This window comes from Corticium candelabrum, chromosome 11 (genome assembly GCF_963422355.1).
Source record: "Corticium candelabrum chromosome 11, ooCorCand1.1, whole genome shotgun sequence".
NCBI lineage: Eukaryota > Metazoa > Porifera > Homoscleromorpha > Homosclerophorida > Plakinidae > Corticium > Corticium candelabrum.
In genome coordinates, this window is record NC_085095.1 from 5290355 (window position 1) to 5307736 (window position 17382).

The following is a 17382-nucleotide window of genomic DNA, read 5'->3' on the forward strand; positions in this document are numbered from 1 at the left end:
TTAACAGCTAGCATATATTATTAACATAAATCAATATACACAATTGGCATTATATTTCTTTTAGTTAATATTTTAGATATAATAACTCAATAATTTAATAACATCTGAGTATTATCCGGGAACTTGCAATGGCTAGTCTACGCGCAGTCCATTTCTCTACAACGGCAAAATTAGGGCCTTTGTGCTCGTTTCTTGTAAGGTCTCATAACATTTTTAGCAGTGCTCTAACTTTATACTATTTGTAAAAAGCGAACGACTCTGCGTGTGACACGAACTCTGAGCAGCGAAAATCAAGTTGCGAGTGAAAGTAAAACAAACGATGTGTGTGGTTCGTCTTATTTGTTGCCGTGTATTTCCCTCATCGTTTTCTGTGTTTGCAGGACGTTTCTAGTTCTCAAAACCTTTCTGTGACGTTGGAGCAGCGAATGAGTGCAGATTTAGAGAAAGCTGCGAGTATGTTATAATCTGAATGCGGGTTTGTAGAGCTGTGAAGTGTCCTCTAGAGGGTCCACAATTTATAGTTCGTTCTGTGAATGCTATAGATCTTGTCTGCTATAACTTTAGCAGTGTTTCTCTACAATTGAATGGAGATGAGAGACTGTCTGTCTGTGTGTGCGCATGTGTGTGTGTGTGTGTGTGTGTGTGTGTGTGTGTGTGTGTGTGTGTGTGTTTGTATGTTTGCTTTATTAAAATGCAACATCTGCATAACATTTGTACTAAATTTTTATAGTTCAAAACTGTCAAAAGACCTGATTTTTAGTCTATAGTGAATGCTACTCGGAATGTCTTTGTCATAAATGTTCATTTGTCTGTCTGTCTGTCTGTCTGTGTGTCTGTCTGTCTGTGTGTCTGTCTGTGTGTGTCTGTCTATAGCAACATATAATCGGTAACTGCTGGACCATCTAATCAAAGCAACTAAATACTACCCAAGTCTGTCTGTTTGACTGTCTGTCTGTCTGTCCGTCGTCTGTCTGTCTGTTTATTTGTCTATCTTTTTTGTCTGTCCATCATCTAATTTTTGTTGCCTCTCTAATTAGCATCTTTTCTAAAGTCAAAGATTAAGACTCATTATCAAAGCATGGCTCGAGTAGCTAAGATGATGAATCGACATCCTGACACTTTTACAGATCGTGATCTAGAGGTAGGTTTATAATGTGGTGTGTGTGTGTGTGTGTGTGTGTGTGTGTGTGTGTGTGTGTGTGTGTACGTGTGTGTGTGTGTGTACGTGTGTGTGTGTGTGTGTGTACGTGTGTGTGTGTGTGTGTGTGTGTGTGTGTGTGTGTGTGTGTGTGTGTGTGTGTGTACGTGCATGTGTGTGCATGCATCCGTGCATGTGTATGTCTGGATACACACTAGACCTATTGCTGCATTTTCCACAGGAAGCTATCAAATATCTATTACCAACAAGTTTGTTTGCACAAGATGCAAGACCAACAATGAAGGTGCAACTTACATTTTGTTATCAATCTCACACGCATACCTCATGTCTTACTGTTCTCATTTAGCATCCTTTTGAAATTTATCACAGCCACTTGCTTGAAGCAGATGACTTCACAGAGGATGGAAAACCTAAAGCTGCTGCTTTCTTTACTGGAGCACAAGAATATTTTGATACCTTATATGTAATTCTTGTTATCTAACTGAATTTCTACTAACATATTTACATAGTTGCTTGCATTAGGCGATATACGAGCAGGAAGAACAGGTCAAACGGCTGACGAATGAGCAGAAACATGGTGGAGGCAATTTGATGCATTTGTCTCACACAGATGCAAACAGCGGGCAGGAAATTGTTGGGGATGAAAATAGTGCAGCTGCTGATGAAAATAGTGCAGCCGCTGATGAAAATAGTGCAGCTGCTGATGAAAATAGTGCAGCTGCTGATGAAAATAGTGCAGCTGCTGATGAAAATAGTGCAGCTGCTGATGAAAATAGCCCAGCTGCTGATGAAAATAGTGCAGCTGCTGATGAAAATAGTGCAGCTGCTGATGAAAATAGTGCAGCTGCTGATTTGACGAGACACGAGGAGGGTCAGTTTGCGACTCTTGGGTCTGCTATTAATCAACAGGATGTGTCATCTCGTTGGCTAAAGAAGGATGAGATGTCACTGAAACTGGCCACAGAGTTGAGTGATAGTCAGGTAGCAACAATTATATTTTCGTTTGCTAACATGAATGTGACAAATATGGTCGTGTGTTCAGTATGAGGTGATTATTGGAAGACTACAAGGTATGTTAGACATGCCTTATTTGGCCGCTACAAAAGACTTTCTGATGGGATTCCGCAAGGACGTTGTGCCTAATGTACATTATGGAAAAGAGCTTAAGGTGAGATATTCTGTGGTGGAAATGGTATGGCAATTGGACACAGAAGCTTAGGAATTATTTTGGATAACACAGTTGCTACAGACAGTGGCTTACTCTATTAACTGAAACATTATTAACCAACTGTGGTTTTTTTATGCTACAGTCGGCTGTCAGTTGTCCGAAGACTTTGGGACCCGACTCAACCTTGTCCATAACTGAATATTTTGGATAACTGACGTTAACTGTTATGGTGCTCTAACAGGTGTCCCTGGGCCTTCAAGGTTGCCCATGCACACTCGTTGAAACCGAATACATGTACTGTACCCTGAAATAAGATAATTGTGTGGTGGAAAAATTTGTGCGATTTTGTGCAATCACATCTCATTGCACAATTAAATTCCACACATAATTTTTCCTTTCACGTGTTCAGTACAACATAAGCCTCATGCCTAACGTGCACTGGCTCATGATCACACAGGAAACGCTATCGCCAGCCACACGACGAGTCAACTCGTCTTTGCTTTGTAAGTGTTGTGCCATATCTGCTACTGGCAGTCTATCCACCAAAGAAATAGCAGTTGCCAACAGAGAGGTAGATGGAGAGGACTTGTTATCGCACAAATTTATTCCTTACTAATAGTGATGTCGCCTGAAATCGCGCAACTTTGTTATCGCACAGTTTTTCTACCCCACAATTTTTTTTTCAGGGTATACTGAACAACAGTTGCATAAACCCCCAGACTTGATTGCACCTTTATATGGTAATAATGAGACAGTAGTTTACCATATAATGTTACTGACTTGACATTACACCTTGTTGCGCATACGCATGCGCATAACAGTTACAGTGCAGTTTACTGTGAGGTTTACAGTGCGTACTTCTAGTGGGCATTCAAGGCACTCCGCGTTCGGTTAACTGATGCATTTGGGTAACTGGTGTTCAGATAACTGACATCTGACTGTATTTCAATAGTCAAAATTCTTATTGCCTAGCAAGCTACTTCAAATTTCTACAAATGTAGATGTAGAATAACACTAATAGTCTATGATCCAAACCTGAAGCGCTCTAAAATGTGACTATTGTTGCAACCCTTGTCCGGTTTAAATTTTTGCTTTAAAATGTTGTTAGAGTCATATTGAAGTGAAATACGAATGTTGCCTTTAGAATTTTTGTCCCAAGTTAGAGATTTTGAAGACTTTTCAATTGCACACTTAGGATCCGTACCTCGTGGCTGTGTTGTGCGGTACTACAGTAAGCGATTCTTTTTAGTGTTCACCGCGTGATAGACAGTTGTTCGCGTAACAAACTGTAATATCTATGTAGTAAGTTCCATTAGAAACGTGAAGCGACATCATCCTGATTACTAAACTGGTAAGTTCCAACACGTAAGGATCCTTACTCCGAGTCTATGTTGCGCGGTAGTAGCGATTCTTTTCTGTTTTCATTGCATGATAGACAGTTGTTTGTGTAACAAAATGTGATATATAATTAGTAAGTTCGATTAGGAACGTGAAGTGACGTCAGCCTGATATACGAAATCACTAGTCTGGTAGACGTACGTTCCACAACACTGATGTAATGAAAACGTACTTTAGTAGAAGTACATGGGAACGTCAGATGCAACCACAGAACAAATAGGTTATTAAAATGATGTAATGGAAGCATTTACGGACTGGATGTATACGTAGTAGCGTCATGTCTAAATTTACGATTGAAAACGCATGCACTCAATCAGCATAAATGAGGTCATTTATGTAACTGGATAGACTGGAAGAGTACAGCTGTAGCGTCAGATGGATAGTAATGGAAGTGCACTCAGTATTTTAGGTTATATTAGAACTGATGTCACTAGGAGTACCTCCAAAATAGTACAGATAGTGTTATGTCTTGTTTGCATCAAGCTTTTCAAAATGCCATGCAGCTTTACGTGACAAGTGCAACGCTGGAGGTATGTAGTAGTCGGTTAATGTTTGTGAATTAGAGTCTTACACAAGAAGAAGCAGACACTCGATTGGCGCTTCATGCAAGGCATGCCGCAAACACGTTGCACACCACTAGTGTCCTGATTCCTGTACCTGACACAGGTGTCGCCATTACAGGGTGATCTCTTACACCACAATTTTCTTGTACAATAATATAAATTTCGAACAGGAACAAAACAGTGAGTTCATTTTATCGATTTGTTCACAATGTCTCACACTGTAGGCCCAGTTTCCCAAGCTCTCGTCAGTTTGTATGCATTTCTTGGATGTGATTCCACCAGTTCATTTGCAGGTCACGGTAAAAACAGGATTTACAGGAAAACCCAAATGCATACTTTGGTTACATGGCAATTGAATGTTCATTATGTTAGGAGAAACATATGATGAAAACCTTTTTGGCGTATGGGAAAAAAGTTTGTGCTTTGTAAGGTGAGCCTATAGGTTGCACGACAGCATTCGATATCAAATGTTCTGCGCAAACAACAGTCGTATCAATCAGTTGCCTCCATGTCGTGATTCTCTGTGACTTCATATAGATATATCCGTCGCGCAAATAACCAAGCGACAGTCTGAAAGCGTTGTCCCAAAATTCTGTCTCCTGTTGGTCATGGATGGAAATTCGTTTCTGGAGATCCGACATTATCAGCTATGCAATGGTCAGATCAGTTGATGGCTCCAGAAGTGCTAATGGAATTCATTTTATGTTCTTGCAGCAGTAACTGCACTCTGGGCACTGCTCCTGTTATGGCAATGTTTCCAGTGCACTGACACTTCTATGTGCTTCCAAGAGCTATAGGTTATAACAAACAGGCAGACTGTGAATAAGTGATACTGATGTCGTGTAGAAGCAGCGATGGTGACTTGATCTTGATGAAATTTTCTTTTAGTGTTAGACATTTTAGAACCCTAATGTACTGAGAGATACACTCAAACTCCCCTTATCCGGGCAGCTTGGGACCGGACACTGCCCATAACTCAGAAACGGCCACATCTGGGAACACCCCCACATTTTGCTCAATATGTACACCTGTATGATTAACATTCAATTTTGCATCCCTACATGTAAGTGAATGCACATACGTACATAATAGATGTACATGTACACTGTACACTGACCTTTGTCTCGAGCGTCATCACAGACCTCTTTCGCTTCTGCGGGGCAGGCGTCTGCGTTGGTTTAGTCTCAGACATCTTCAGGTACGTCTTACAAGCTGTAAATATGAAACTAGCACCTAAGTATGGCTATCTGTCGACAAGAAACTGGACTAGTACTGGACTTTTGATTACACGACCTTTGCCTTGACCTCGTGCACGTGGACCACGCGCAATACACGTGATGCAATTGTGCAATACGGGGGTGCCCGGTAGACGGACGTGCCCAGATATGGGGCGTCCGGATAAGGGGAGTTTGAGTGTAAAAGTCGGACGAGGGGTGCAACGACATGTCACAATTCTGCAGTTGGATCATAGACTATGAGCTGTAGCATAATGCTAGGCTATGCATTTCTCCAGATAGACTATTCTTCAAATAGAGGCTGTGGTCTCTATTATTAACAGCAGTCTACAGCTGTGGCTTAATTAAAGCAGCCTATATTTGAGTGTGTTCTCTATTGTTGATAGGTGTTCAACTTTCTATGCATGTTTGTACGAGTATGTAGCGGTTTTGTGGATTTGTTACTAATTGGGCAGGCAAGCACAGAGCACAGCTGCTGCTTGCAGCTGTAATATTCTAGTTTGGTCTTATTTCTTCTAAACTGTCATTCCAGATGCGACCTCTACTCAGGGGCATCCTATGTTACTAACGTGTTTCCTTAGCTTTAGTCTCTATTCAAGGGCAGCTTTTAATTAAGTGCATGACTAGATAGATTATTAGTGTTTATGGACTTGCACTTGTTATTGGTATTAGCTGAGATAATTTTGCACATGCATACGTCAACATGTAACTAAATCTGCTGTGCTATTTAATGAATGTGAATGGAAAAATTGGGTTCCATGTCTTCTAGACAGTAACAGTTGTAATTGACAGTTGTTTTCAAAGACGTGGAAGGATGATAAGATGATAATTGAAGGCAAGCTAATTGCTTGAACTCCACAATGAACACTTGTTGTAGTATTAGTGTCATGTAAGAACCCAAATCAATCAACTGATGAAGACGAGGGATGTCCCTATTGCCATTACTGCAAGTTCATTGTAGAAAACTCCATTACACTAGACATACATCTACGTAATTATACATTGATTCCTAATATTTGCAAACATGTTGACTTGGCTCTGTGTACAATTCCTATTGACTGAAATTTATCTAAAAGACTTTCAAGTATTAGCACTAAACACACTATTGACGGTGGTGTTTATAACTTTTAATTAAACCTTGTGTGTAACTGCTATAAATGCTTGTCATGATTACTTTTGTTTTAGCTGGATGCAAGTGGACGAGCGTACTCAACAGGTTATTCTAGACTGATTAAGAGATTATGCTGTCTACAAGACTTTCGGTTGTCGTTTTGGCAGGGCACAGGAAGTGTTCAGTCGCTCAAGTTTGGCTGAGACAAGGAAGTGGAGTTGTGAAAGTCAACCGATGTCTATTGTTCAATTATTTCACAAAAATGGATGACAGGTAAACTAAGTATGAGCTCAACAAATGTATTAATTATTTAGTAAATTATTTCATTCAAACAGGCAACAAGTCATGTATCCATTTCTTGTCACTGATACCATTGGCAACTTTGATGTCACATGTTCTGTGTCGGGTGGTGGCACTACAGGTAGTTTCACAGGCACATTGTGATTGGGTTCTTCCTTTTTGCTGCAGAGCTACTAGATACGGGAGGTTAAGAGTCTAGAATGACTCAATTGAATGCTTTTCCGTTATATGGGACAAATGAATAAGTTGGAAGAACCTAATTGGACATGCTTTAAGCATTTTAGGGGTTGTCCTTTTTTCGGCATTTTCACGGGCATTCAAAGCATACGCTAGGAGAAGGGGATGGCACTTGCCATACGCTTTTGCAAAATGTTTGTAGATGTGCATGCAGGGGGCCTGTTCTCATTTATTCATGAGAAACTCTATGAAAGTGAATCGAACTGTTAATTTTTAAACATTTTAACAGTATTAATTAAATCAATTAATACTTTTTGAACGCGGTCCTGTTTGCAACTCTAAACGTCTTGGTCGCCAAGACGCTGTTAGGAAAGCACAAACTCTCTGGAAATGTGGTAGTGTGGAGAAAAGAAAGAAGTATTTGAACGTGCTGTTGATAAGTAGGAAAGGACCAAGAAATGCAGGACAACATCGTACTTTCAATGCAGTTCAATGCACTAAAGGTGAGAAAGGAGCAATTAGGCATATGTTGGGTTGCTTATAGAAGCTCTTTCACGATGCTGTTTAATATATGAAATTGTACTGTAGCAGGCTAGCAACAGCTTATTGTATGCTTTTATGAAGGGGTAAGGGGTGGGAAAAGCATACGCTTTGTACACTCATGACAATGCTGAGAAAAATGGATGACCCCTTTAAATAGCAACTTGAAAGTAGTTATATTTGTTTTCTCTAGGTCAAGCTGGTGCCATTCGGCATGGTATTAGTAAAGCACTTACTTGTTTCTCAGACACTTATGGTCCACTTCTTGAAGGAGGTCATTCATGAATTGGATATTAATCATCTGTTGTAGTGTTAATGTGTTAGTTTATAGCTGGTCTTTTGACTCGAGATCCTCGAATGGTAGAGAGGAAGAAGCCGGGCCAAAAGAAGGCAAGGAAGAAGTTTCAATGGTTAGTCACAGTATTTGTCTCTTGAACAACCATTGTAAGGTTATGGTTTTGTTTTGTAGGGTGAAACGATAGCTAGTGAAGTACTATAGCTACTGCATTAAGGTAGTGTACATGCTGTATTTATTAGCATAAACAGACTTGTCTTTGATATTAATAAAATAATCTAATCTAATTAAAACCCATTGGGTTAATGTTTGTGTTGTCTTTTAATCGCACATGGTTACAGGCTACAGAGCTCTTAGACAGCTTTGCTAACCCTCAATTAATGGGAAGTAGCTTGACATTAGAATGGTAATACAAACATTAGACAATATGACTGTCTTTGTGGCAGTCCAGCCTTATGTTTGCTTTGCCTTAAGAAATGGTAGTGGTGATGGTAAGGGGTGATGGGTGCTACCGAACTCATTTACTGTAATGAACAGCGATTATTTGAGAGGAACCTTTGGCCTCATTCTACTCATGTTTTTGGATTCTTTCTTCTTGGTGGTTTAGAAGGACAAGAGTAGATTCAGAATCGTTAATGGGTGTGCACACTTCAGTGGTGGATCCGGATGGAGCGCCCCCATTTGGCAGTCTTTTTTCTTTTGCTATAGTGTGCTGTACTTGTGTAGTGCGTAATGCACACTACAGAGGTATGCAATTTCTGGAAGTGTACGGAGTCTGTTCTGTTTCTTAACTTAACCCGCTTGAAGATAAGTAAAGTTTTTTTGTAGATATGATTTATTAAAAGACATTGGTAGTGCATTGTCTATGCATTCACTTGTGTTTCCTGACTACAGCACTTTGCTGACAAGACGCAAAACTCTTCCATCATGCAGATCAGTTGCAGTTGTTCTGCAGTCTTTTCTTCAGGAACGTCACTAATATTATTAACTTGTGACGTTATAAATACTTTGTCATTTCTGCACTCCCTCCTTTGCTAAATCCTGGATCCGCCTCTACACTTGGAACAACATATGAGATGAAGTGATAAAGAGATCTATCATAGAGGGACTTGTTATCGGTGCTTGTGTACGAGCAAATTAATTATGTATCAAGAACCGGTATTACGTCTTTAATTTCTATCTTTTAATTTAAACCATTGCCATTGCAGAGAGAAAAGTCAGGAGAACATCTTGGCAAATGTAGCGGCGGCACGTTAATGTATAACATACATCAATGCAACATAGATCATCATCACTCATTACCACACACTTAAGTGAACAATACAGCAATTGCTACACAATCTCAGTGAAAGACTGATGCCAGTGTTACACAACAAGCAAACAGTTATGATAGGTAATGACAACAACTTGTCCATCATTTATTCACTCCATATGATGGTGAACTTGTCCTTCATGGGCAGTTGAAGCTTGGACAATGTGAATGAGCTGCTGTCAGAATCGTATTGAATTTGAGAAGCGTCCACATCTTTTTCATTTATTGTAACAGAGCTTGGCTCAGTTGCCACACCAAGGACAACAATTGTGTCGAGTGGTGGAATATCAGGCCCATCAGCATACTGTGTACATCAAACATATTCAGTGTGGCACTATAGTGCAGCACTGCAACGTAGCAATCAGTCTTACAGTGCCTTCCACTTTGGATGTCAAACTCGTTTGACCTTCATTTGAACTTGCATCGTATGTAATAAGGGAATAGCTGTATTGTAACACAACAGTTATTTGAATACTAAATCATGTTATCAGCAGACTGAAGAGACCTGGAAACATCTACAGAAATGCCATCATCCAAGTAGAGTGAGCCTTGTGCTACACCACAAGGATCGAGTGCTACCAACAGCTGGTAAGGAGTTTTACGAGCTTCTGATGTTGTGAGAGATGGTTGTTGCATGGGGATGATGACTCCTCCCCGAACGTGAACCGGAATCTTCTCCAGTGGTGCTTGCAATGTCCGCATTTCACCGCCAAACTTAGTTTCCCTTTTGTTGGTAAAGAAGTCATACCAACGGCCCTCTGGAAAGTAAGCAGACACCGTCACAGCACCTAGCAACAAGAAAAACTGTAAACCGACGTCATTGTCACTAAGTAGGGCACAACTCTAAAACTCACCCATTCCAAGTTAATATCAAATTTTGAACAAATTAAACAACTTGATCACATAAAATTTTATATTCAATTTAAAATGAAACCACGCGAAGGTACTATGTGCTTGATAAGCTGTCGTGGTAGTGTTGCTGTGCAGCCATACTCTGTTGTATGTTTATCAACACTACTAAACGTAAGTTGTTGAGAGTAAGAGAATGAATGGAACTGAAAAGTTGGTTATTGATTTGGTCAGTCAATGAAGGTTATTCACAATTCTTAGTGTTAATGAAATAATAATAGACAAGACACTGGGTACATTGTTCAAACTCTTAATTAGTTAGCTAAACATTGTTTACTGACATCACATTTATAAAGTGAGGCGTTGTACTCAAATCAGTATGAGTTGTTTGCTATTTCTTGTGATGTCACAAGTGGTAAAGAGACACAATGGCTGAAAAATATTCACGTCCACCACAGAAAACCTTGATATTGGATGCTTTGAAATTATCATGACTAACATGACACAACACTTGACGATAGTGTCAGTCTGAGTGTCCACACGATTGAACGATTGCAGTTACTGCTTCAACAAGTCAAGTTTACCTGTTCTCACTGCTGTGGTGCTTCTGTAGCTTTATTACCAAAAAAATTGACAGTATCACGGGCTCGAGAATGTACACCATGAATAATCAAAATCATGAGTAATAATGCACTAGTTGAGTGCATTGATATTTATTATTATTGTTAGTTAATTCTAAGCACTTGCCTTCTGTTAGCACTGGGCTGATGAGTAGCCCATTACCAACCATAAATTGCCTGTCAATGTCATATGTGTTGGGATCATCAGGGAATTCGAAGAAAAGTGGTCGAGTGACCGTTGCCGCTGGCGAGTTTGTAGAAGAAATGGGCCGACTGGCATAGTGGAATAGAGTATAGTAATAGGGCAGCAAACTATATCGAGCATTTAAAACGTGGCGGCTGATATCAGTCACTTGCTCATCAAATGCATAAGGTTCTTGACTTGTAGCTCCTTTGTTATTATGATTACGAGAGAATGGGTAGAATGCACCAAGCTGCATCCATCGAGCGCACAACTCGGCATTTGAGTCTCCTACAACAGAGCATGAAACAGCATCCGGTGAACACATGTACATGTAGATCAGCAACCGAAATATCCACAGATGTCTGATCCAGACAGAGGCAAACCAAACATCTGGAGGCTTAACATTCCAGAAATGCTGTAGTAGAGATCGTCATAAGTGGCGTGGTTATTTCCTATGATACAAAATATGTTGATTGCGTGATTTTGTTGACTGGAAATTGTTTACACCGTTTTACCAGTCCACTTGGCAGCATATTTCCCAGAACCTGGGAATGATGAACGAGTGAGTACGAATGGCCTTTTGTTGGAGAGCTTTCCCAAGGCAAGTTTGGTTGAAATGCTTTCCATCAGTCCTACAATCCAAACAAGGGAAATAGTTGGATGCCGGTGTTGTGTATCGACGATATGCGACTGTACCGTAGAGATTGTGCACGTTATACTCAAGAACTCCATCGTAGTGCAGAGCATCCATATCTAGTGTTTTTACATTGAGAGGTGCACGTGAGCCCTTGTTATTTATAGCAAACGGAGGACTGTTCGGGTTAAACCCCACGTCCTTCTCATCTTTGTATACAAATTCTTCAATCCTTTTGTCATCAGTCGTGTTGAATTTCTTGCCACCACCTGAGCACTCACCGTCGCAAAAGTTGCTTATTTCGTTCATGTTAATCCACAGGCCATCGACGGGGACAATATCTAAGAAACTGGCAATCTGAAATGGAAACAGAATTTTAGATTCCATGGATTGTGTTTGTAAAGTTCGTGTTGGGTGTATGTCACCTGATCATGCCAGTACTGATCGGCATCTGAAAGTAATAGAAACATATCGTGACGATGACTGGAAGCATACAGAGTATGGCAGTGGTTTGTACTACACCTGGATGGAAGAAATCGGGAAACACAGTGTGACCTGGCCACACTTTGCCGACAAAGAATTTGTCATCCTTGTCCTAAATGCATCAGACAGCTGAGCTTGTCGAATGCTCCATGTGATTTGATTGCTTACCTTGATAAAAACTCCGGCCTTCACTCCATCATCATACGGTTTGTACGATTCCTCGTTTTTAATGCCAGGATCAATGACGACAACTACATGTGTTCATCATTTTGTAGCTACCGATATGGTGGAATTATCTATTTGATATCAGAATACCATATTGTTGACCGTCGGTGTGTAACTGATCAACGAATGCCTTCAATTCGCCTTCAGGGTAGTTTGTTGGATCGACCGTGAAGTCTTTGTACTAAAGCCCGTGACTCGATTTATGTACACACTCGATAATAGATTGTATAATCGATTAACCTCATCCATATAGTCGATATCACTCCATATGGTATCCAGTGGCAACTAGATTGACAAACCTGTGACACACAATGACATTTTGTCATATTATGAATGTGAGTTACCTTGTGCTCATGGTAATCAGCAACAACATCCTTTAATGCTTGGATGTTGGGGTAACCATATCGACTTTGGTGAAAACCAAGTGCCCAATATCTAGTAGTTGCATCGCTTGGTTATCATTATGCAACTGCTAACAGAGATTAGATGTCTCACGGTGGAAGGTGAGGGCGGCCTATGACATCGTGATATTGTTGTATGACAGTCTCAGGTTCAGGTCCCAGAAAGAAATAAAAATCCAGAATTCCTGTCATGATTTATTGAAATCAATAATTGCAGGTTACTTGTATAAGTTTACTGAAAGAATGATGCACCTCCGATGACTTTGTATGAGAGCGATTGCTCGTTCAGTGTCACGTCCATACCATTGCTGTTGCGAAGATAAACACCGTGAGCCAAACCGTCTCGAAGATCAAGATAGAAAGGATGAGAGCTATCTGGAAATTATTACAAGTGATGCAAACAAGTTTATAACATGTTGCTGATTTAGAATGTTACATAGATTGACGTCGACTGGGTTAGGTGCATCAAAGTTCCACAAGGTGTAGGTCTGCCCTCTGGAATTACAAAATGTCTGTTTATTGTTTGCTGCAAACTGATGTCTTGTGATCTTACGTTCGCAGTCGAAGTGAACTAACATGCTCACCCAGACCATAGATGGTAGGGTTTGATGGTAGGTCGGTACCAATCTCCAAGTACTGATCGTGATATGTCACTAACAAAATAAATAATTCTTTGTGTTAAGGCAGGATCCAAGATGCACATAGACCATACAGAATTCTACTCCGCTGCTAGCGCTTGAGTTGAAAAGGCTCTCGCCATTGACTGTCCTAAGATTATTGACATTATTCTAATCAGCAATTTGATGAATTGTGGCAATGAAGAATACCGACCTCTCAACGGCAAACCAGAATTCTTCTCCCTCGTCTGCGATAGTTACTTCATACTGAGTGTTGGTGGGAGCTTCAGATGGAGGATCAGGGTATGGACTTACCCTGTTTAGGATAGCATGTTGCAGCATGTATTTGACTTACAATGATGTGATAGCCTTACTCTTTAGGGACTTGCCATCGTTTGTTTTCAGGGTCAGAAATCTTTACATGAAGTCGGTCTTCTGTCTCAAATGTAATGCTCACATCAAGGAGAGGGAGTGCAGAGGGAATTTCTAGTGAGAACAGGGTTAGTTGGGTGATAATCTGTACTGTACTCTAGTCCATCCACTTACGGGTATCAGTCATTTCCAGTGTCAACTGAAAACATATACACAAAGTGTTATACATGTTGTAGACATGGCATACCCTACTATTTCTAGTTTTGTGGCTTCAAAATATTTTGGGGTGATTTCGAACTATAATTTTGATGTCTTGGTGTGTGATATCGGTCAACTTTCAATTTAATTGTTTCATGTAATTAATTATTCTACCAATCTGGTTCAATTCTTGTACATTTAAGAGTAGACATTCAATGTTATGGTAGTTCTCTATTAGTACTTTATGATGCCCCTCTCTTGTTTTACCCAACTAGCAGCATTTGGTACTACATCTAAAAGGAAGTTCAAGTGTAGTAAAGTAGCGCATCAATGGATTTATGTTGGCTAGGGTTACGCTCTATATAACTAAAGCATTTCTCTATTACCAACTCAAACATTCTGAACAAAGAATCTGTCACGTGTCAACAAGCGACTATTTGCGGGTTACTCAAATTATCATAACGTTTGGGAAAAAGAGGAGGTACTTACATTGACTGAAGCCAAAGGCCTGAATGCCGGTGCCGCTCACGTATACATTCTACTGACTAGTATATTAGAAGTAGTTGTTGTACAGTGGTGTTAAAGTTAGTGGCGCGAGTTATACGCCTATATCTTTTGTCTATTGCGTGTCTTCCGCTGTGCGTGTGTACCGACTCTAGCCTTCCTTCAAACGACCCGTAACAGAATCTGTTGTGTCTGCGTGAGACAGGCCCGTTTTACACAAAACAGTTTTGTTACATACGTTCGGTTTGACACTACTCTAGCAGGTAAAATGACTGTGGCTGCAAGATACACATGTAGGCAGAAGGACGCGGGTACATGGCCCTAGTGTTTAATTCAAATTACTGCTAGTAGGTCAACATATGCCCGTTGTGTGTGTGTGTGTGTGTGTGTGTGTGTGTGTGTGTGTGTGTGTGTGTGTGTGTGTGTGTGTGTGTGTGTGTGTGTGTGTGTGTGTGTGTGGTGACACATGTTCACTTGCGTTTAATTAATATACCTCGTATCCTAGTCCAGTTTTAATCAAGGTTTTTACGCGATACACGGTGTCAGGATTCTGATGAAAACACCACGGTATATGGTCCTGTAACACGCATTGATTAGAACAACTTCGCACAAGCAAGTTGCCGGTCAGTCACAACCTTTGGACTCCAGCAACAGTCCAATTGCTCACAATCATATTGCTGTATGCCGTAGTGTCCTAAGAAGATACAAACACAAATGCTCTCCAGTGCTGTCTGAGATTCCGGTGTTACGTACCGCAGTCTGTCCTGTAACCGTTGCCGTTGCAGGTCTTTCCTTCAGAGGTTGACACGAGTACAAATAGTATTGCAAGAAGCAGCAGCTGCATGGTTAGTTAACCTGCCACCGGTTGACCGTTACAATTAGCCTTGTTTATAATACAAAACGACTAGCTCAACAACACCTTTTCGTTGGTGTGCACTGCAACTGCGAAACGACGACAAGATTGTATCTACACCGGTTCCTACCGTGAGGGACCAACGCTAAATTGATAAAACAGCCGAAGAACTGATCGGATGTCGAGATGTGAAATCCTGCGGCTTACCAGGAACCCCGCACGACCACTGCGGGAAAATTTTGTCACAACCACTTCCTAGAGTCAATCTGTCTCATTATGTCAGCGCCTTGTCGACTTGTTACCGCCGGAAACAGGTGATTCGAGCGATTCAAAGAAAGCCGCCATAATTACGAGAAGTGTGAACGTTATCATTCCTCTAACAACGAGCCGCCTCGAGGGTGTACCGCGTCGCACCACTCCGCTTCCTTGGGTGTACACTCCTTTTTAGTGCTGCTACAGTAGAAGCGAAAAAGGGCAAGCACATTACACGTAACCGTGAACTCTCGCTCCACAAGAGATCAAGACCTAGCGTGTACTTGTCATCGCAGTTTCACATGAGGTTAAGAATCAAATTGCTTTGTAGTAAGCTAGTATCAAGCTAGCAGCTGAGCTGCTGTATTAATTAATTAGAGAAACTCAGGGGCTTAGACAGGGAGAGGCTTTTCAGTCAAGGATTTAGAACAGCAACAGACTGCGTGTGAATCACAAATTAGAGACCATCACCTCCAACAGCTAGAGTCCGTATCTGGTTTCGGATACCGTCTAGATTCGGACGCGTACGCGAGATCTTGGTCCAACGCAATTGTCTAGGTATGAAATATAGCGCAACGTAGAGACGGTAGGTAACTATTCTTGATCTGTGACAATCAATGGATTTGGCTCGTTCTAGCGAGAGCGAGACTCGACTAAATGTCTACGCCTTACTCTAGACCCGGACAAATACCACTAGTTTCGGATGGCCTCTCGTGTAGAGCTACCAAAGCACAGACACAAACCGAATCTATTTGTTGCAGTAGCCTAACATGTCATCTTCCAAACAATCGTATGGGCAGTATCGTCGTGTTTCGTACGTAGCCGTGGTAGTCGTCAGAGTCGAGTGAAGTCACGCACTCTAGTTTCGAATGCCAGAAACACGATAGATCGTCATTTTCCTAGCAAATTTAGACACTCTGTAAAGATTTTCAGCATAGAATCTCGATGTCTAGTGCTAAAATCAACTTTTAAGACATGTTTCTACGTATTTCTATCCAATTTCTCATCACTCTCTGCAGCGTAGAGACAGTACGGTTTGAACATCTAGGGAACAAAATTTCCCTATGTAGCAGTATCTTACTGGCTTGCTACGCAATCTAGAGTAAAAAAGGTTCGACGTGCACAATCAAAAGTAGGGTATTCCCCTCTGATAGTGGATATCTAAAAAATTTAGTTTTTCTTTTCGCGTGAGATGGTAGGACTAGTTTGTTCCACTTTTCATACGGCATTTCCTATAAACAAGCGTTCCTGACCTCTCTTTTGCTTCAGTAACAAACAAGAATACGGTGCGGCGCTGGTCTAAGCCGATTTTGTAATTGGCGCTACTACATGGCTGGTCTAGGTTCATACTGTAGACATACCTAGCCTCGTACCCAGGCCCTCTTGCGCGCACGGAGAGCCTCGGATTTTAGACCAGCGCCGCATCTTACTCTTGTTTGTTACTGAAGCAAAAGAGAGGTCAGAAACGCTTGTTTATAGGAAATGCCGTATGAAAAGTGGAACAAATTACTCCTACCATTTCACGAGAAAAAGGAAACTAAAAGTTTTTCGCTATCAGAGGGGAATACCCTACTTTTGATTGTGCAAATCAAACCTTCTTACTCTAGATTGCGTAGCAAGGCAGTAAGATACTGCTACATAGGGAAATTTTGTTCCCTAGATATTCAAACGGCACGGTACGATAGTCACATTGCTTTATGTATACTCCCACTCTAACAATTGTTTAGGCAAACACACATAAACCATACTGAATCATTTATTTCTTTCTCATGCAATACAATTTCACTAGACATCAGCATGCCAACAGGTCACCAGGTTAGACAGCTGCCTCAGAAAGGACAGGCAGTCTTTGTGATCTGTTCTATTAAGACGTTTATGTAAGAGACAAAGACAGCATTCTGTACACCACTAACGAGAGTTGGGTACATCATC

At 40.9% G+C, this 17382-nt stretch overlaps 2 protein-coding genes across 2 annotated transcripts; one reads left to right on the forward strand and one right to left on the reverse strand.

Moving 5' to 3' along the window:
- Positions 1-122: 122 nt before the first annotated feature.
- Positions 123-8246, forward strand: LOC134186606 (small ribosomal subunit protein uS9m-like). Its single transcript, XM_062654603.1, has 14 exons — positions 123-194; positions 250-321; positions 381-453; positions 1038-1141; positions 1380-1442; positions 1506-1622; positions 1682-2140; positions 2202-2327; positions 6709-6739; positions 6802-6907; positions 6970-7055; positions 7845-7925; positions 7983-8061; positions 8121-8246. Exons 1-14 carry the CDS (start codon positions 129-131, stop codon positions 8131-8133), a joined length of 1476 nt encoding a protein of 491 aa, XP_062510587.1. The 5' UTR covers positions 123-128; the 3' UTR covers positions 8134-8246.
- A 970-nt stretch (positions 8247-9216) lies between these two features.
- On the reverse strand, positions 9217-15351 carry LOC134187068 (uncharacterized). Its single transcript, XM_062655185.1, has 25 exons — positions 15265-15351; positions 15099-15200; positions 14981-15039; positions 14839-14922; positions 13818-13842; positions 13646-13757; positions 13486-13587; positions 13367-13422; positions 13208-13307; positions 13091-13149; positions 12907-13029; positions 12749-12839; positions 12598-12688; positions 12494-12538; positions 12344-12434; positions 12197-12279; positions 12068-12140; positions 11971-11996; positions 11608-11902; positions 11427-11543; positions 11256-11363; positions 10855-11199; positions 9764-10046; positions 9630-9702; positions 9217-9562 (listed from the first exon to the last, which is right to left on the reverse strand). Exons 2-25 carry the CDS (start codon positions 15187-15189, stop codon positions 9365-9367), a joined length of 2730 nt encoding a protein of 909 aa, XP_062511169.1. The 5' UTR covers positions 15190-15200; positions 15265-15351; the 3' UTR covers positions 9217-9364.
- Positions 15352-17382: the final 2031 nt, after the last annotated feature.